A 21,322-nucleotide genomic window follows, 5' to 3' on the forward strand; every position below is an offset into this window, starting at 1 on the left:
GGAGGTTTAATACTGAAACGCACACGCGCCTTATAATTTGTTTTTATTCCAGTAAGCGCCTAAACCTAAACCCACGCATCCAAATATCAAGAGTGCTAAAATCTTATTTTTCCCAAACAACTGTGGGAATGATGGGAAGTAAAAGAAAATATATATTAAAGTGTAAACCTTTTCCCCAGTGAGATCAAGGGTCAAGGAGGTTAGTTACAGCACTCATGGGGTTGGTAGCTTCAGCAAGGTTTAATCAAGGCCTGAACCCTTAGGTCTCCAGTCGATGAGTAGTTTCTGTGATCCTACTGCCAGTAAAAACTAAAAGCTAGTGATTTTGTAGGAGAGAGAAGTTATCACTCCATGCAGCATCTTTGAAAAACAAATCAAAACTTCCTGCCCAAACCCAAAAGTCCAAAACCTAAAGTCTACCCCCTCTCCATCCCCTGCAGCAACAGTTTCAGCTCCAGTCACCCTTCCTCATCCCATTTCCATATCTGTCTCCAGTTACTGCTCAACCCAATGGCGTCCCCGTCCCTGTCACAGGCTTCATCCAAGCCAGCCAGCCTGCAGCTCCCCTGCTGAGTTAAATGGAGTGTGCCGGCGTCAGGGGAGACGCGTGCATGCTCAGTTCAGCTCAGCTCAGCTGGGCTGCCAGCGTTAAAAAACTTACTGTGCGATTATTGTCAGAGCGAGACTCCCCCACCCAGGAGGTCTGCGCTGATGGGTACCATGTCACCGGGCACAGTCCGCCACGGAGGGAGGGATGAGAGAGAGCAAACCAGGGATGGAAACGCGGGTGAGAAAAGGACACGGGCAAGGAAGAGCAGTTCTGTTGGTGGGAGTGATGCGGAAAGGGGAATCGAGGGAGAAAGGATAGAATAAGATGGAGGAATAAGAACAAGCAGGAGGGCAGAGAACCATCAAAGGGAGGGAAAAAGCCAAGCTGAGCAAGGAAAGACTGATGTAAACCTAGCTCAGCAGACAAAGACGAGGGAAGACACACAAAGAGTGATATAAAGAGAGAGAAGCAGAGGAATAATGGACTGAGAGAAGAAAGGGAGGCTGCAGGGAAATCAACAGGGCGGGTAGAAAAGAAAGGCAAAGAGAGAAATTAGAGAGAAAATGTTTAAGCGGGTGATGTGTGCTGTGATTGTTTTCTCTCTCTCTCTCTCTCTCTGTCTCTCCCTCGCTCTCTCTCTCACTCTCTCTCTCTCTCTATCTCTCTCTCTCTCGATCTAAACGGTCGGGATGTGGCCTGTATCTGCCGGCAAGAAGGAACTCAATTTGGGACAATTTACTCTGCAGTCTCAGCCCTGATGCACCTCAGGGACAGAGAATAGAGAGAATGAATGTGAAGGGAGATAGAATCAGCAAGCCACACACACACACACACACACACACACACGCACACAACGTGCGCCCTGCACACAATTGCCGCAGAGTAGATTTCACTTAGTTAGTTCTAACTCTCCCAGGCGGTCAATACGATTTCAGTTTATAAGGCTTGGAAATGAAAAGCCCAGGATAAGGTTAGATAAACTGTGTGCTATTTGATTTCGGCCCACCTCTTGCAGGAAAACCCACACAAGACAGATGGCCGGAGGGGATACGCTGATATCATGTTGTACAAAGGGTCGTGTGGGTGATTACGGCTGAATACGTGATGGATTTTGAACCCTCACATTGACTGCGTGTTGGTCTCTCTGTAATGATGAAAACCCTTCTAGGATTTATGAGTTTTTGAGGGCACAGTATTTTGACAAATTCTTAAATACAAGGTGCTCAACCAAGCCAATCTTGTGTTCTGTAAAACCCTTCATGTCCTGAAAGTGAATGGTTTTTCTGTCCTGACCACAACATGCGTTTCTATGCCAACAGGTTGGCAGCCTGGAGGACGTGTACACCCTGAGAGACAGCAGGGGGCGCCCTGATAGAGCCACCTTTGAGAGCAGACTTTCTACCGCAGTAGGGGTAAGTATTTCAACTGTTCCATTAAACAAACACCGCTAAATAAAATCCCCATCGCACTTTAGGAGCAAGAGAGGGGGGATCCAAGCTGCAGGTATCCCAGAAGAAGCCGCTCTAAGGTTTTTTTCTTTTTTGGTTCTTGGCCTGACTCGCACTGTCTGTGTAACACAGCGGGAAATGGATTTGTAACTACAGCAAATCAGAGCGTTCAGCTACTTAGACGTGACTGCTTGATACATTTAACACGGCCACGTCAAGGTGAATTCACACTCTGGCATCAGTTCTGATTTTACACAGCATGTATATGCAAATGGAAGTTCATTTGGCTGCCGTTGCTGTTTTAATCAGGATCTAGTGTTGATTAGCGCGAAGGATGGAAAAAAAACAAAACAAACAGAGCCATGTGGTGAGTAATGGCTAAAAGTTGTTTACCTTGATCGTGTAGCGTGAGTGCCTGTTCCATCCAGTATCACTTCATAAAACCCCCCCGCCCCCACCCCGCCACCTTCAACAAGCCGCTCTGCATCACCCTCAGAGCGCACAATGCAGCCTGCTCACGGGGCTTTTGTTGCCAGGGAAACCGTCACCCACGGAGACATCCCGCGACAGCACATGGTGAGGGAGGAGGGACGGGGAAGAAGGGTCAGAGATGCAGCTTTGGCCCCGTCCGTTCTCCAGGGTGCACCAGACCTCTGGCCCTTCAGTGACACACACAAACAAAGAACGCACAAAGCAGCAGCAGCACATTCAAATGCACAGAAAGACACGCCTGCATGCACCGAGACACGGCAGCGAGAGGAAGAAATGGACAGAGAATAAAAGAGAGCGAATATTCCCAACTTTCTGATTCAGAGTTATCATCTGAATCAGTGTGCGTGTGATTAATTGAAGTAATTTATGCACAATCTCCAGTGACTCCATGTATGGTTCATGATTTCATTAAAGTGTAACTTTAATTACTTTTCTACCGTCGGAACTTTAGGTGAAAATGAATTTGCACGCCCCAAAATGTCCCGCATTTTGTAATGAGTCTTAAACTGAATGGATTGCACAAATAATGTTTTGGGATAATGAACAATTGCATACTCAGACGTTGCATCTCCTACCGAGGCGCGGTGGCATCCTTAAAGGCCGTGCGTTGAAGTCTGCGCGTTGGCTATGCTCTCTTATGTGAACTAGTGGCTAACTTGAAACCAACAGGAGACCTTTTATTTGTTAAACTAATGCCGTCCTTTTTCTTGCTTAAACAGTCAATATTATGATAGGTATATAAAAGATATATATTTATGGTGGCTTATGTGTTGCCAAACATAATTACTGTGTGTTGGCTACAGTAGCTGGCCTGCTGCCAAAGCCTCCGCTATAATCCACCCACCTCTGACCAGGCCTCTGTCTATACAGAGCATTGTGCTGCTTTCCACTCTGCGTCACTGTACTTTGCATTGCACGGCAGGTGGGTTACATTACAGAGCCCGCTAATTACTGCAGCGTGCAGGGTTTAGTGAGCCGTAACATCGAGACGGAGTTCATGTTAGTTTAAACTGCCTACTGAGGTGAAAACAGAGCTAGCTAGAGTAACGTGGTAACGTACCAATCCAGGTAGCACGCATACGGTGTTAAGTGTGTCCTCTTTAAAGGAATTGATTTTGTTCCAAATGGAGGTTTGACTTACTTGTGTAGCAAAACTATAAGAAGATGGTGTTTCCATGTCTTAGATGTAGTGGAACTAAACTGAGTGGGGTTTGCTGCCATAGGTCTCTGTGAAGTTTTTAATTTGAAATAAGTTTGTTTGTTTAAACTTCCCAAGCTGACAAAATAATGTTGAAATCAAGTCTTTGGAACATCCGGAGAAACGTCCAGGTTGCATCCTCTGAAGCCATAATGTACAGTCAGAAACCTTTCCTGGCTGTGATTCTTACATTCTCTTTAAAACTTAAAAAAAAAACATTGTGTTTGAGGAAGGAAGAGAAAGTCAATGTCTTTCCTGACTGGAAATTCTTCTTTCTTGAAGCGGATTTGTTGTTGGAATATGTTTTGATTGTAACTTTAACATTTTGTAAAGTGAAGAGCAACCATGTACTAAACTTCTCATCTACTTGTATTTCAATAATGCAGTAATTAGAGATGGACTAAGAGTACTTGATCTCAGGCAATCTCTCATCATCTATTTTTCCAGCAGCGTTAGCATGCCCCATTGTGACGCCACCAGGGCCGAAAAAGTTAAACGGCTCGTAACGAAAACGGTGATTGGAGGTTATTCCCCGGTCAAGCTTTGTGGAAGGAGAAGGCTTCCGCGAGCTGAGGGTATTTGTTGAGATGCAGCTGACAACGAGGCGAGCAGCAACAACCACGAGAATGGGGACGATGAAAAGAATAAAGAAATGGCGGTGAAATTGAGGGCTGATCTGCAAAGTGCTGAAAAGGCAGCAATTACTAGAGACTCGTGGACAGCACTTTACCACAGAGTCATAGCCGTCACTTACCATTTCAGTCAGACAGCTGTCCTACAGACAAGCAGTTTTGATAGAGCGCTGCAGAGGCCTTAAAGCCGGATGGGGAAGTTTGGTTAGACGCCTGAAATAGTACCTGTGGTTAACACAAACTAAAGGCAAGGCAAGTTTATTTGTATACAAATAAACTTGTGAAGCACTTTGAATCGCCTTGTTGAAATGTGCTATATATAGCACATTTCAACAACAAGGCGATTCAAAGTGCTTCACATAAAACCATTTAAAGCATCAAAACATAATGCAGAAGAAAAGAGGATTTACAAACGGTTAAGAACATTCATTAAAACATTAAAAGTCAAAAACCTTAAAATAAAAAATAAAAAAATTGAATAAAAGTTGCAGTGCAGTTTAAGAAATAAAATGCAGTAGTGAGATGCAGCCGTTGAATCTGGATCAATTAAAGGCAGCAGCAAACTGAAAAGTCTTCAATGTGGACAGACTGTAACTTTCAGGGACCTTGTTCCAGATGTGTGGAGCAGAAAAGCTGAACGCTGCTTCTCCATGTTTAGTTTTGACTGTTGGAACAGAAAGTAGACCCGTCCCAGACGACCTGAGTGGCCGAGATGGTTCATAAGGTAGCAGCAGATCACAAACATACTTAGCTGCAGCGTTCTGAATCAGCTGCAGCTTTCTGATTGACTTTTTACAGAGGCCTGTGAACACACCGTTACAGTAGTCAAGTCTACTGAAGATAAATGCATGGACAAGTTTCTCCAAATCCTGTTGAGACATAAGTCCTCTAACCCTTGATATATTCTTCAGGTGATAGTAGGCTGATTTTGTAATTGTCTTGATATGGCTGTTCAGGTTGAAGTCTGAATCCATAACTACACCTAGATTTCTGGCTTGGTTTGAGGTTTTTAACATTAGTGATTGAAGCTGAGCGCTCACTTTCAATCGTTCAAAAAAACAATTACTTCTGTTTTATCTTGATTTAATTGAATACAATTCTGGCACATCCAGTTGTTGATTTCTTCAATGCATTTAGCCAGCCCTTGTATGGGACTATAGTCCCCTGGTGATATAGTTATGTAGAGTTGTGTGTCATCTGCATAATTATGATAACACACTTTGTTGTTTTTCATAATCTGAGCCAGTGGAAGCATGCATATGTTGAACAGAAGAGGCCCCAGTATTGAACCTTGGGGAACACCACATGTCATCCTAGTCAGCTCTGATGGGTAATTAGCTACCGACACAAAGTATTGTCGATCCTTCAAGTAGGATTCAAACCAGTCAAGTGCTGCGCCAGAGAGTCCTACATAGTAGTATGTCATGATCGACCGTGTCGAATGCAGCACTGAGATCCAGTTATACTAATACTGAAGTTCTGCCACTGTCTGTGTTTAAGTGGATGTCAGTGAAAACCTTAACAAGAGCAGTTTCAGTACTGTGGTGCTGACGAAAGCCGGACTGGAAGACAGCAAAACAGTTATTTTCGGTCAAGAAGTTGTTCAGTTTTTGAAAAACCACTTGTTCCGGATGCGGATCCGCGTGCAGCTCTTTAGCCCCTCTGTTGCGGCTCCCTGAGGCTTTGCCTTTTATTTTCTTCTTCTTTTTTTTTGCCCAGTGGAAAATCTTTCAAAGGGAACTCCTCTTATCTTGGAGTTTGAGGTGATATTGGGTCACTGAAAATAAATGTTTAAATATTTCTTTAACTAAAATGTGCATCACATCCTGTCACGTCGCTGTCAAGCCTCTTCCCCTGCAGGTGCTACTCGTGATTCACAGAGCTAAACTATCAACGGATATATAAAAAATTCACGGAGAAAGGTAGTTTGAGGCTGACCTGTCTGCTGATATGTGGTGAGAAGTTAGCAAATAACAAAACATTGAATGTTGAAAGACTCTTCCAGAACAAACACTGATGAAAACTATCAAGCTGCGGAAGAGCGATTCCTCAACTGCTGCAGCAAACTGAGTAAAGTAGATATACTTTCAGGAAGTGGATCATGTCTCCAAACTCCACTACTGCTGTAGTAAAGGCAGATCGGTCCTCCTCTGTTTGCGGTGCTCTAAAAGTCTGTAGTGAGGACGCTCAGTGTAAACGTAGCAAAAGATATGCGTTTAAAATGTAAAACTCACGTGAGGAGGACAGGTATCGAACCCGCTACCTTGTGATTACAGGACAAGCACTCTACCACATGAGCCACATATATAGATAACACTAAAGGTCTGCACAGTTATGTTTTTAATGGACCTTAATGTAGCTGACATATGACTATTTTGATAGTTATATGCAGGTAAATTAGCAATACAATGTCAAACAAATTCTTTATTCTTGTTCTATAATTTCATAAATACAACAAACTATAGTTTTCTGTACATATAATATGACTATATATAAAACTTTATAAGCTGTGATATCAAATAGCTTTTGCGGCTCCAGACACATTATCCTGTGGTTGGTGTGGAGCCACCAACTGTTTGTCTAATTTTCTGAATTTTGTCAGCAAAATAGGAGGCAAATTGATTGCATGCCCAGGTGGATTGGAGCGTAGCAGTTACCGACACCGGAGGTAAAGAGAGATTTTATCAGAGAACTTTTTATTCTACGTTATAAAATACGTCCGTATATACCCCTCTTTTTTGTGTCTTTAAAAAAGATCTGTTGCTACAAAGTGATCAGTCCAGTCACATCAACCAGACCACCTTTACAGCCTTGTTGTGTGAACTCTTGTTCATGTGGCCGTCGTGTAGTTTATTTATAAGGTCAGCTTTTTTTGTGCAATGAACTTAAAATAGAAAATGGCCATCCCTCAATAAAACTGAAGTTAAATGTACTGTAACGTTAATAAACTTATATAACCATATCATAGAACATGTGTATCGATAAAGAATAACTTTTATGCCCAGAATTTATAACTAGGTGGACAAAAACGATTGTCTATTAAGTTGCAAAGAAACGTTCAAAAGACACCTCCATCTTGTCCTCACCGTAGACTAAAGGCCAGCTTCACAGGCTGTTCATCACAGAAACAGCATGACACACACACACACACACACACACACACACACACACACACACACACACACACACACGCACACCCCTTACAGACTTAGAAAATACAAGTGCTGTACAGTACTTACTCTGTCCAAACTGACTGTACTGTGTGTGTCTTTGTAATGACATCTGCCTGCTAAAGAAAAATGTACCCGAAAGATAATGGCATCTGTTTTGTGAGATTGTCCCCCATACTTTGAAAAGACAATTTCCATGCAACGTCCATTTACTCACCTATTCTGGAGCTTTCGTCTGCTTTGCACAGTCATCATCCGCACTTATAGTTCACGCCTACACATCTTGAAACATTGCACAATACTGTGAAGCGTCCAATATCTAGAGGTCCATGACGTCTGAGAATGTAAAAGTAAAACGCTTCAGTTGAACTCGTAAATATAAACGTGTTCCACACCAGAGGAAAAAGGGTCACTCTTCATGAATCAGTGTAATCTGCAACAGCTACAACAACTGCTGTAGCTCATATACAACACTGGCTGAGTTAGAGCGGTGCATAAGAATGGGGCTCTGAGGGTTATATGTGCAGAGCCGAGCTATAAGAACATTGTTTACAACACACACTCACGCACGCACACACACAAATTATCACTAGAGCACCAAATGTGGATTAATCCGCTGCTGAAAATAGTCCCTAAGAAATTAGGACATTTGGAGGATATTACATTGACCTACATTCCGCTACTTGTTGTTGACTAATCCTAGCCTAACCTACACCTAGCATTAAACTAACCGTAAACCTAAAATATAATGATTTATGTTATGGGGACTTGCATTTTGTCCCCCGAAAGGAAGACGAGTTCCGACAATGTGATTGTGCAAATAGATTTATGTCCTCCACAACATGAGTACGACATGCAGACGCAGACGCACACAAGTAGAGCTCCATGGTGGTTTTTCGGAGGAGGAGGTTTTGCCACCATGTAATCCCGGTCGATTCAGCCCTCTGTCAGCAAACCAACAATCAGCTATTGTATTAATCGCCCTGCTATTGACACAATTAGCGAGGCACTGGGAGAAAAAAAACAGCGCCACACAAACACACGAGGGCTCAGAGGCGACACACAGATAAAGCCGCAAAGCGCCAACATGCACATTTACGCAGATAACGAACCGTTCGCATACATTTTGACTTAAACCGGCACAAACGACATGCACTCAAACATGATCCTAAGACATGCACACAGGAATACATCCACACGGGCAACCGCCACACAGGTAACACACACACGCACACACACACACACACACATGGCTGGTGATAATAGCACCCAGATCTCTCTGCCCGTACTTTGTTTACTTCAGGCTCCACCTCCCCTCAGTGACCCTCTTCCTAACTGTCCTAACTCTCGTACCTCGTGTGGTTTCATTTTCAAACACACAGACACGTCTCGGACTGAACTCTACACTGACCTTTTACAAAATGTCTCGGATACGAACCCCCTGCCAGCTCCTGACATACACTCACTGGTACCTGCCGGTGGACTACACACTCAATACACACATACAGACAACTACTGCCCCAGTCCTCTGACGTGTGTTGTTGTTGTGTTCTTTATTTTTTTGTGTTCGTTCTCTTTGCCTTAACGTCTGTCGAGCTAGTCTAAGCTGCAGCCGCGTAGAACCGCCGCCTTATTGTTACCGCCACTCGAGCAGCGACGAGGCCCTTAGCAGTGAGAGAAGTCAGAGACAATAGAACAAAGTTATGGAAGGAGACGCCAGTTTTTCCCGCGGAAGAAGATGTCGAGTCATCAAATCAACTGAACAACGAACTCGATGCATATGCACAGCTTTCTTTTCCCACAATGCATTACATTTTATAGAAAATTACCATCAAGCGACACTCCACTTGATATCTGTTATTAAGCAATATGGTGATGATTTATAAACAATTTCACTGCTGACCGTAGAGGAAGCTTTGAGTGTCTATTACATAGAAAATAGTGACTGATAGTATTGTAAAATACTTGCATGTATGTACCAACTCAGGAGAGTAGGGTTGCCTTGCATGTATCCATCAGACTGGGTGCTGTATCATCCACGCTATGTCCTCCTACAGGACGGGTGCTGAGAGTAGCCCTATTTGCTCTTGACCTGTCAGCTAATCAGGTTTTATGTTCTTGACTAAAATCTAAATCTAAATTGTTAAACAGAAAAACTAAGTTTTTTTTTTAAAGACATTTTGACTTTGTCATATTAGAGAAAACACCGGTGTTGCTAATAACATTAAAGATGGCTCAGTTCTATTCAAGTGAGCCATGACGGTACATCAGCACAACACCAGGAGCCTGAAACTGAAGCAGCCAAATGTCAGCCATTGTTGTTACTGGTGGCTCTTTTGCTTTTTCCTATTATGACAAGAAAAGGGTCGATGTCTCGTCTCCTGTGTGTCTCACATTGGTGGCTAAATACAGATCCGATTTGTCCCTATTCTTGACGTCACTTCTGACCCGGCAATCTTCTCCCACACACGTCCTGATCTACTAAACGGAAAGGTCTATCATAGTACTTTGTTTCAAGTATGTTTTTTTGGTCAATGATCTGAAGTAAAGTTGTTGCGTCCAATTAGCTAACAAACCGGCATCACTACATTTAATGCGTTCACACTACTTTGTAGGTTTGCAGCGTTTGAAAGCCTTGTTTAATTTAATTATGTGCAGTTCCTTTTATTATTGATCCACATTGTTAAACCAACTTGGTTTTTAAACACCTGTTATTTTGTTTACTGTTTGATGATCGGTCCTGAAGCCGCTTTGTGTGTGTTTGAACGTTTGTTACAGAGAAGGAGATTCAACCCATCTGAGACTAAAATTACTCACTGAAGGTTTATTGTCTTCAGAGTGTCATTGACTTGCCTGGATTTTGGTTATACTTGGGTGCTTTCAATGTACCTACTTGTAGCCTGTTACGCCCTAGCGTCCCCCAATTGGGGGACCATTTTATATCTGGAAAATAAAGAAAAAATCATGGTATAAATCCCTCACCCCCAAAAAAACAAACATGTTAGGTATCAAATTAAACATAAAAATGAGGGCTATAATAATATATCATCCCGATGTACAACCTCTAAACACAACTCAAACAATAAATAGGATTAGGGGTTAGGGTTAGGGCTAGGGCTTAAAGGGTTAATGTACAATTTGAACTACAATACACAAGCTTGTCATATTCAAAGAAAACATGTGGTGAGCTACAAAGCATTATTAAGCTAGTTTTACAGGTCGTCTCTCTCTCATTCTCTCGCTTCCCCACTCAACCTTCTATCCACATAGGATATACAATTTCCCTCAACGGAGTCTCACCGCTGAAGCATTTGTGTGCTTTTCCTCTCCTTATTTTTCATTCTCTTTTTTTTTTTGCTATTTCTTTTTCTTCTTTTTTTTTTTTTTTTTAAAGACTCCAGTCACATCCGCAATCCCGCGGCCCTATAAGGAGCTTTCACGCTTTTTGGTTTGCTTTAGATGTTTAATACCCCCTCTCTTTTGTGTCAGGGAGCCGGAGAGGCGTTAAGAAGCGCTGATAAACCCCACTTAGATCCCTTCCTGGCCCGTCACCCCGGCCTGCCGGGCCGCTTTAGCAGGGAACTGATCTGTGACGGCCTGCCACTCAAACTGAGCACTTCTGAAGGCTGACACAATGGAGTGAGCAACACACCAGAGGGCCCGGGGGTGTGGGCGAGTGGGTGGGTGGGTGGGGGGAGGTAAGATGGGGGGGGGGGGGAGGCGGAGGAGGGAGACAAGGCCTAGAGGTTCCCTAAGAGAAGGCTAGAGGAGGGGCCAAAGTGTATCTCCCTCTAATCTTTGTCCTCTCTCTCTGTGCATGCTATCGCTCCCTCTCTATTGCTGCACGCTACTGTAGAACCCACACATTTCTTCTTTCTACGTGTCTCTGTGTTGGTTTCACTGTTCATCTTGTTTCTCTCTCTCTCTCTCTCTCTCTCTCTCTCTCTCTCTCTCTCTCTCTCTCTCTCTCTGCGTGGTTGGGGATATCAGCCTGGCAGCTAGAGATGAGAGATTGAATGAAGAGGCAGAGAGTAGATGGGTGGGGAATGTTAGAGGTGGGGGTTGAGGTCCAGATAGGGATCAGCAGTGCATCAGGGTCTGGGCGCTGGTTGGTCATGTGGTGCGTTCACTGCTGCGTGGCATCATGGGTCCTGCAAGGGCCAGGCCGGGGCCGACCAAGCCTCAGGAGGCCTAGCGTTGTGAGTGACAGGCAGAGGGAGGAGGTTGGGTGAGGTGGTGTGGGTTGGGGTGAGAGGGGAGGGGGACAAGTGGCCACTGCCGCTGCCATCGCCATCACTTTCCCAGGGGGCCGTGGGTGGGTAGCGAAGCCCAAAATGTCAGCGTTGATATCTCTGCAACTCTGCTCGTATCACACGGCTGCAGCTGCCTGCCATCCACCGCATCCACTCATTCATATAGAGACATGGGAGTATTATGTGTGTGTGCGTGCGTGCGTGCGCGCACACACACACACACACACACACACACACACACACACTCACTCACTCACTCACTCACTCACTCACTCACTCTTCCAGACTCAGACCTCTGTGTTTCCTCACCACCTTCTCAATCAATCAATTATGTTTTGTAGAGCTATATCTGTGAACACACACACACACACACTTTTACTCCCTCCATCTTACTGTCTTTCTTCTCCTACACCTCCACACATGCACATTGTGCCTCTGTCAGTTCTACCTCAGCCGTTCAATCATGTTCCACGGCTCTTTTCTTCCTCGCTGCTGGAATTTTTTTCCCCTTCAAAATCAGGTTTATTTAATTTTTTTGTCCTACCTCTTGTCTATATTTCACTGATTTCAAACCAGTCAGTCAGTCTGTTTTTCCATTCAAACAAGCTTTTATTTTTGAAAGGAGAAATGTCAGCATCTTTTGCATTTGATGCTGAAGTTGCACTGGTTTACTTTGTATGTGTTGGGCAGCCATTGAAAGAAGTTCTGTTTGTAGAATGTGCCTTTCTGATTAGTGATGTAATGTGTGTGTGTGGTTTTATCTGTACTTTATCTCTGTGTGTGTGTGTGTGTGTGTGTGTGTGTGTGTGTGTGTGTGTGTGTGTGTGTGTGTGTGTGTGTGTGTGTGTGTGTGTGTGCGCGCGCGCTGCCTATATGTCACAGCTAGATGATGAATGCGCTGACAGTGGAGGGGTCAGTGTCACAGACAGTGTGGTCAATTGCCCCTCGTCCCCTGAGTCTAACCTTGAGCAACACTCCCTAAAGAGTCTCAATCTGCCATTAAGACACACACACACACACACACACACATGTGCGCACAAACACTTATATATGTACGCACACACACACATATGCACGCACACACGTACACGCAGACCATCCCCAGTGAGTGTGTGCCATTAGTAGCTGGCAGGGCCTGGCTTGACAGAGAGCGATTAGCTCCCTATCATGTGTATTGATCACCGTGTCCTGGCTGCTCCTCCAGAGGAGGGGCTGGAGGGGTTTTACAAGGTAGTTGGGGCAAACAAACACACACACACACACACACACGCACACACACACACACACACACACACACATATGCAGTCACATCCTTATAATCTGCGTGCATGTGCATGTCTTAGTTTTGTTATATATAAATTACAAACACATGCAGTATAATATGTTGCATCGTGCAATGTGTGTCATTTATAGAAATACGTGTTTTCCCAACTCTTTCTGGGCAGTATTAGGGCACATTTTGTGAAAACAAAGAAATTATAATCGGGTAAGCTTAATAGCTACAGTGATGCATTTTTGCAGACAAAATGGCAGAATAAACAAAGCACTGCAGCCTACAAGTCTGGAATGCACTGGCGTCCGGGGGAAATGGTTAACAAATGACATAATTGAATCATTGTCAGAACACGCACCTTTTAATATATTGAATTTCCATTCAGTTTGGATCCCTGCATGGACAGCCACTGTGATCCAAGCCCACCAATGCATGAATATATATATATATGTTTTTTTTAAACACGCCTGATGAAAACATGTAAAGTATATACACACATTCATATATGTTGTACATATTATTAAGAATTAGTTTGTTTTTTTACAAATGTTTTTCCATATGTCATAGAAACCTTTAAAGCGTGTGTGCATTGAAGCTGGACATCGTATGCCAATGACAAGGTCACAGGGCTTCACTGGTTGGATGATGTCACTTCTGCTAGTGACGGCGTTTGTGTTGGCATTATGACATTTACATGAATGCCTGTGCAGATATTGAGTTGGTCATGAAAGGTGAGTCAGTATTTATGCTTTTTCTAATGGTTACTTGTGCAGAAGTTTGTTAATTGTATTTTTAGTTTTTGCCGTATTTGCATACTGTGGTGCTATGATGTACATACAAAGTATGTACATCATAGCACCACAGTATGCTATGATCTCTCTGTTAAAATAATGACTATTTTAACAGAGAAAAAAAACTGTATAATTCAGACACTGCATTTATTATTTACATTTTACATCATTTGGGTCATTAATTCCCCCAAATACCCTTCAAATTTTAATTTGTTTTCCAGAAAAATGTAAGTGACTCTCGATCATTGCAATTGGACACTTGATATTTTGGGTTGCCATTTATCTTTAAGCCCTCTGCAGTCTCCTCAATGGTTAGGTTGAATACTTTTGAACTGTGATTGGTCAGTCCACAGTATGTTCAGCTGATCCAAGTCCAACAGTGCTAACCCTATTCTAACCTTCTATTTCTGTTGTGACATTTGAAGAATAGCTTTGCTAAAGCGACACACCTGTAATATCCAGCGTGTTAAAGGCATCATTGTGCACTTGACACTGAAACAGGAACTTGTTCCAATTGAAATCTGCACGTATTTTGATGATAAGCTTCTAGTTTCTTTTACAAAACAATTAGGTATCTCCTAAAATGTGTACACTATGTAATCTAAATATTACGCTGAGCTGATTGTTATTATTATTGTTTTTGTTTCATTTAATCTTGAATCAATATACCTAATGTAAACACAAATAGGATTACATTTACAGAACTGTACAAATCACATCCACTTCCTGTCTGAGGTGTGTGTAATATCACACATGCAGCTCTTGGCTCTAACAGCCCCTCCCCCTCAGCCTACTCTCGTCTTCCTCGGATAGTTTAGACCAGCTCTTGTTAATTGAGTCTAATTGAGGAACATGAAGGGGGAATAAAGCAAGCAGGCTTTTAGGACATAAAAGATGGCAGCCGCCTCTCAGTTGTATTTATTTTCAACCTTTTCCACTCTGATTTAAGTGTAAGAGGACAATAGTGGCCTGACATTGATATGTGTGCGTTTTGTGTGCGTGTGTCTGTGATCCGCTGTTTGATTTAGTGCGCCCACCTTCACAAGGACCAGCCTCTTATCAGATCAAAGCTGCAAGCAGCGGCCAATGAAAGGGTGTGTGCGTGTGCGTGTGCGTGTGTGTGTGTGTGCATGTGTGCATGTGTGCTGTAGAGGACAGAGGTGTAGGTGAGGTGAGGGTGTTTTCGTTGCTTTTAACCCAGGACAATGGGACTGCAAAGGAGAGAGTGAGCGAGTACTCTTTGAACTAATGAAGAGGAAACCTTTCACTCTCCTCCATAAAGATAGCCAACTCTCCCTCTGCTATGGATTCTCCCGCTCTAGAATGAAACCGAAAAAAAACAATATATTTAATTTGCTCCGCGCTTCTCACTGTTTTGCTTTTATCCACACATGAATCCACACAAAGCCGAAACAAGACTTCACAAATGGGCACAAGCCCAGGTGTGGACACTAAACTTACGAAAGGGAGGTGGATGCAACACACAGAAGAGTGAAATGTCTTAATATTATAATGATTGACCAAAGTCAGCATTATGTCATATTTTCCTCAAAGTAATGTATTTCTGTGCTGTGCTTTCAAGGTTCAGCAGGTGCAGAGGCAGCACAGTCATCATAGAGACAAGCGGGTTCCTTTGACGGAACTGGATCGCAGAACCACTCACGGTACGTTTACTTTTTTTTTTTCACCAGCTTACAGTCATGCTTTTGCTCAGCTCCAGTTGGTTAAAGCCCCTGATAAATTGATTTCAAATCCAAGCTATTCATCTCTAACATTAATTATTCATAAATTACAATGTTAAGGTCCAGAAATGTGCTACACCTGGACTGTGTGGGTCTGGTTTCACCCAATTTGATTGACAGTGGCCCGGCAACATAATATAAAAACTTCCCCCCCTCAACAAATTTACATTTTATCATAAACCAAAGTGTAAATAGAAGTACAATCATATCTTACTAAAGGACATGTAGAATAGAAAGGACAAACATTTTAATAAATAATGAAATTCAACAAGGCAGATTAATGAATTTTAAGTGAATTAAACAATTTAACATTTAATTGTGTGTACACTCTTTTGGTTTTGATTAACTTTAGAGAGTACAATTGTGAAGGAAAAGAGTAAACAAATATATATATGTATATATATATACATATATATATTTGTAACAGAAATAAATTGTGTTTATTATGTTGGAAATACAAACTAAAGTCAGACCAAAAATATTGCTGCAAAATGTTTGCTGTTAAATAGATGAGTAGTAATTCAGTATTATTTCTACAAAAAGTACAATTGACATGAACATCAGCAAATTTAAATATTTCTTTGCATGGGTTCGGGTTAGTTTTCCAGCAGAGTTCCTCCCAATTCAACTTAGTGAGGCAAGTGAGAAAGAAAATGAAGATCAAGTGAATACATTCCCATGTTCACATATTTAGATTACTTGTAGTAAATACACTGTGCTTTTCACACACGTCACACTTGTGCTGCCCAAGTGTAACGTAACAAACTGTGAAACACACACACAGTGGAGGTGAAACCAGAGGAGCTATTCTGCTGTATTACCTGACAGATCTGTGATGTTTCTCTATTATCACATTCTTACCAGCTAATAAGCTAGTAGGAGCAATTATAATAGTAGCATGTTATTGCTGTATACTAGGAGGATAGTAGGATTGACAAAGAAATAACTACTTTATTATTATTATTATTATGGGCTTCCATACCTTGTACTGGAATTAACTGGACTCTCTCATCAGTCCAACTTATTATGAATCTGTTGTGCCAGGATGTGTGGGGTTGCACTTTGTCACTTGGGTTGCTTCTATTTCTAATGGTTTGTTTAATTACTCTGACAATTAAAACAAGATCAAAATAAATCTATAAAAGGACGATTAACTACCTGAATACAAATTCTCAGCTATCCTTTTCAAAGTCCATAAATAAATGGTCAGTTATATACTTTACCCCTATACTTTAAGCATTTGAGCATGTACTTTAGTATTACTGACAAGTCCCTGGTCCTCAAGTAGTGTTAGACATCACATTACTGTCAATAGCATACATTTTAAACAGGAAAGACAACTTCCCTGATCTCGAGTCTGATCAAGTACTTATATTGATCAAATATATATACCTATTACAATCAGACAATATATTTACTCAGATAATAAGATGTATCATATGATGTCGTCGCAGATGGTTTCTCACTTTTGATTGTCTGTGTCCAGAGACATACCCAGGTTTGGTTAAACGATGTCATCACATAGTTTTTGTCTCTGCTCCTTACTGCAAACCATAGTGCGCCAAGACAATGGGCCTCATGCAAGAACCACTCGTACAAACAAATTTACTGCGGCATTCACCAATTTTCCGTATTTTGAATTTTCTTTTGGTCAAAATTCATTTAAATTGGCTATTAATTATATTGTATAGCAAACAATATCTATAATATCAGTATGAACATCTCAAACTGTAAAATGGCTTTAACCCACCTCCTGTTTTTTTTTCTTATGGAACCATTTCTTCTTTATTTCAGTGACAGTACGACTCTCAGGTGTCACGGTATTAACAGCAGGTCCCTAAATTCTGCTGCTGATGCGTTAAGAATAATAGACTTTCCTTTATGGCTCTCTGAAAGCAGGATGTAAATATAGGGCATAGAGGGCAGGAAACATAGCCTTATATGGTATTCATCATGTTTACGCTGGTCATTTACACACGCTTATCTGAAGCGAGGAGCTTTTGCAGAATCTGACGTGGAACGAGCCCACCGTACAAAAAAAGTAAGAACGTTCAAATGCGATTAAGAAAATGCTCTTGCCTGAGGTTCAATGGATCTAAAAGAGATCAGATATTTATATTGGCCATACGGACAGCAATCTGTATATGAGTTATACATCTTGGGATTCGTGCATAGAATTTATGTTGTAAACATGCTAAGACCTAGACCTAATTAAAGTGTAGTAGTTAATGTGAAAGCAATTACTTGAGTCATGGACTGCAGAAAGTTGCGCACCGAATCAAATGGTTTGGGATCAATACATGTTGCATTTAACCCCTAATTAATACTAATGCTTTAAATATACACATGCATGTTTGTGTGCCATGTTGTATTGAAGACATTTCAGAAATGGGGGATTCCATTAGCAACTACAGTATTAATTAATTTCGTAACGCATACAATATATTATGAAACAAGCTGATTCATATCCATCGCGTGTGTGTGTGTGTGTGTGTGTGTGTGTGTGTGTGTGTGAGTGAGAGAGAGAGGGAGTGAATGGCAGCGAGATGGAGTGCTGTGCAGGGTGAAAATGTGAAGAAAGATGGAGAGAGTGCCAATGAATGTGCATGTAGTGTATGGAGAGAAAGATGCAGGCCTTGATGAGCTGATAGCACGTCAACAGACAGCGAGCCAAGCTGTGCGGCAGTAATGAGATGTTAATGCTATGCTAATGATATGCTAATCCTCCGACAGTATTCCACCTCACTGGAGAGAAGGGGAATTTGGGAGGCCTTTCACCATTGGTTGGAGACCAGGGACTTCCTGGTGTCAGAGTTCAAAATAATAAGAAGAAAAAACTACACACACATCCACACATTATGGGTCTGTGTGCTTGCAGGTTCCCAGAGGAGAGAGTCTGCATCCGACAGGCAGCCTGAGGAGAATAAGAGTGACCAGTCCCTCACCTTCAATGACCCGCTCTGGCCCATGCAGTGGGAACTGGTGGGTGTTATTGTGTGTGTGTGTGTGTGTGTGTGTTTATGTTCATCGGTGTTATCCGGGAGCCTCCTCTCTCTCCTTTCAGCTCTTGTCCTCATGGTGAAGGATGTTCCTCTGACAGGCATAAGTCAGGCAGGCTTTCATGTGTGACTGGAGAGAGACAGAAGAGAGAGGGAGGTACCCAGATTATGGAGGAAAGGAAAAAGAGAGAGAGAGAGGGAGAGAGAGTGAGGAGGTGAATGGGGTTGTCCATGTTGAACTGAGACAGATGTCGAGGATTGATGAGGCTCGGAGCAACACTGACACACAAACTGTGCTGAAACAAGACAAGCGCATCCCTTCAGCAGAATTCTGCACAAAATGTGTTTGTGCAGAGCAACTGCAGTCCAAAACCGGTATGTTTGGGGATGAAAATGTTATTTGTTCTAGTAAAATTGATGCACAACATATTCAACGACTGCATTTACAGACTTTTTTTGTATTATCCATATTTTCTCCACTCCCTCCGTCATTCTTTGTCTCTTCTGTGCAGTCTCCACCAGTATGATATCTTTCTCAGAACGGTCTTTGAATAAGAGATAAGACAACAATTCTGTTCAAATTCAACTAATTAATGTAGACTAGACATTTTTTTATGTTTGCCTTACCTGCGCGCCGATACACTACCTGATACATACATTGTTGGTTTTTCTACAAAACCCCTTTTCATGACAACAATGGAACTCGACCAATAAATGTTACTAAACAGCTTTGGGTTCGCTCCTGGACACATTTGGGTTTGTGCGAGCAACATATTTAAGTGTTATGCCAGCCCACTGATACGAGTGATTACATGATGAACAATGGAACAAAACGCAATAATCAAGAAAAATGTAAATATCTTCTTGAGTTGAGTACATCTCTCTCTCTCTCTCTCTCTCTCTCTCTCTCTCTCTCTCTCTCTCTCGCCCTCCTCCCCTGCTCTCGTTCTGTTGTGTTTTATCAGCCTCTGGTGGATGTGGATATTGATTGAGGGTCAGTAATCTGCTCAAGGTTGGTAGCCTATCAGGACCAGGTGTGTGTGTGTGTGTGTGTGTGTGTGTGTGTGTGTGTGTGTGTGAGTGTGAGTGTGAGAGAGAGTGTGTGTGAGAGTGTGAGTGTGAGAGCTACCGTGGTGTGTATGTTTGCTACAAGCTGGTGTGTACATCATGGGCGAGCAGTATACACACACAAGGCACAAGTGGACTCCATTGCTTGACCAGAGGAGAGAGAGAGAGAGGGAGGGAGAGAGAGAGGGAGAGAGAGAGGGAGAGAGAGAGAGATGGAGAGAGAGAGAGAGAGAGAGAGAGAGAGAGGGAGAGGGAGGGAGGGAGAGAGAGAGAGAGAGAGAGAGAGAGAGAGAGAGAGAGAGAGAGAGAGAGAGAGAGATCTAAAGCTGAGGGGCAGCTAAGATAAAGGTGGAGAGGACAGAGAGATTGTTTTGTTGTTGATCTGACTGCATGTGTGTCTTCTGCATAGAGGAAGTGGTTGTGTTTTTGTTTTGTGCTCTTGTGTTGCATGAACTTTTGTTTACATATATTTATGTTGGTTTGAGTGTGTGTGTAGGTGCGCACATGTATGTAGAGAGATAGGATCGTTTGTGTTCCAGTGCTTCAGAGAATGATTAGAATTCTGTTCACGGTTCTGTGTGTGTGTGTGTGTGTGTGTGTGTGTGTGTGTGACTAGGAAGGTTGTGTTGTTGGCTTTCACTTTAGGACTGTGTGTGTGTGTGTGTGTGTGTGTGTGTGACTAGGAAGGTTGTGTTGTTGGCTTTCACTTTAGGACTGTGTGTGTGTGTGTGTGTGTGTGTGTGTGTGTGTGTGTGAGAGAAGTGAGTCAGCGTTTAAGATGCCTCACTCTGGGCTTATATCCAAGTTTACAAAGGTGTATGTCTGTTTTTTTGCACAGGTGTGTGTGTGTGTGTGTGTGTGTGTGTGTGTGTGCGCGTGTGTGCACACTCACCAGGGCCGGTCCTCGTGCTGTGGTGGACATTAGCTTGCTGGCTGCCTCCATTCATCTGCTTTATTCTCACACACTACAAAGCAGCACTGCTACCTAGATGCAACCCCCCATGCACAAACATATGCATGGACACACAGAGGCTCTTGCTTATTATACTTATATATTTATTTCTCTCTCTCATTCACACATTCCCACATACATACTTTCCTAAATTACAACAGTGGACAATTGTTCTCACACCAAACAAGTGTGTACCACCTTTCTGGTCAAAACAACAACTCATTGTATTTTTCTTCCTATAATATAAATGCAAATATGCTTATTTTTTTTTCAATTTTAGAGAAAATTGCAAAGAGGGGAATTGCAACCCTTACCGATGTCTACCTATCAAAACCACAACCCCCATAGCCTACATTGAAACTTTGGTGAACACAGATTGAATAGCTGCAATAGGATACATGAATCAAGACTCGCTTGTTACCTTTCAGAAATGTACTCGCTAAAAAAAAAACATCAGCATGTATGCTTTCTGTTTGCCAAACTCTGATGATCTTACAATATGAACAACCAATCCGTGTTTAAATTGACAGCAGGAACCACGGTTATGATGCGTTCAGGCTCTGTTTGGTGAAAGTCAGTATTATCAGGATATGTTCACATGTAATCCTTTAAAATATAGTGTTGGTGAGAAACTTAAATAAATCCAGTTGTTTGAAGAAAATAGTTTTCACAACAACATAAATTGATATTAGAAAGGGAATTTTTACCTGTTTACACATTATAGTTTACACTGACTTCAGAGTGGTTGAAATGA

The 21,322-nt window shown here is 42.3% G+C and overlaps 1 protein-coding gene across 1 annotated transcript in view; it reads left to right on the forward strand.

Moving 5' to 3' along the window:
• Positions 1–21,322, forward strand: part of LOC306745220 (neuroendocrine convertase 1-like) — a gene marked incomplete at both ends in the record, with an annotated part of 147,055 nt that overhangs the window by 14,022 nt on the left and 111,711 nt on the right. Inside the window, 3 exons of the mRNA XM_079227973.1 lie at positions 1,870–1,962; positions 15,390–15,471; positions 18,428–18,531. Of these exons, the coding sequence (XP_079084099.1) occupies positions 1,870–1,962; positions 15,390–15,471; positions 18,428–18,531 (279 nt within the window). The remainder of the gene's footprint in view (positions 1–1,869; positions 1,963–15,389; positions 15,472–18,427; positions 18,532–21,322) is intronic.

The sequence above is a fragment of the Taurulus bubalis genome, assembly GCF_910589615.1.
Source record: "Taurulus bubalis genome assembly, chromosome: 12".
In the NCBI taxonomy this organism is placed as follows: Eukaryota; Metazoa; Chordata; class Actinopteri; order Perciformes; family Cottidae; genus Taurulus; species Taurulus bubalis.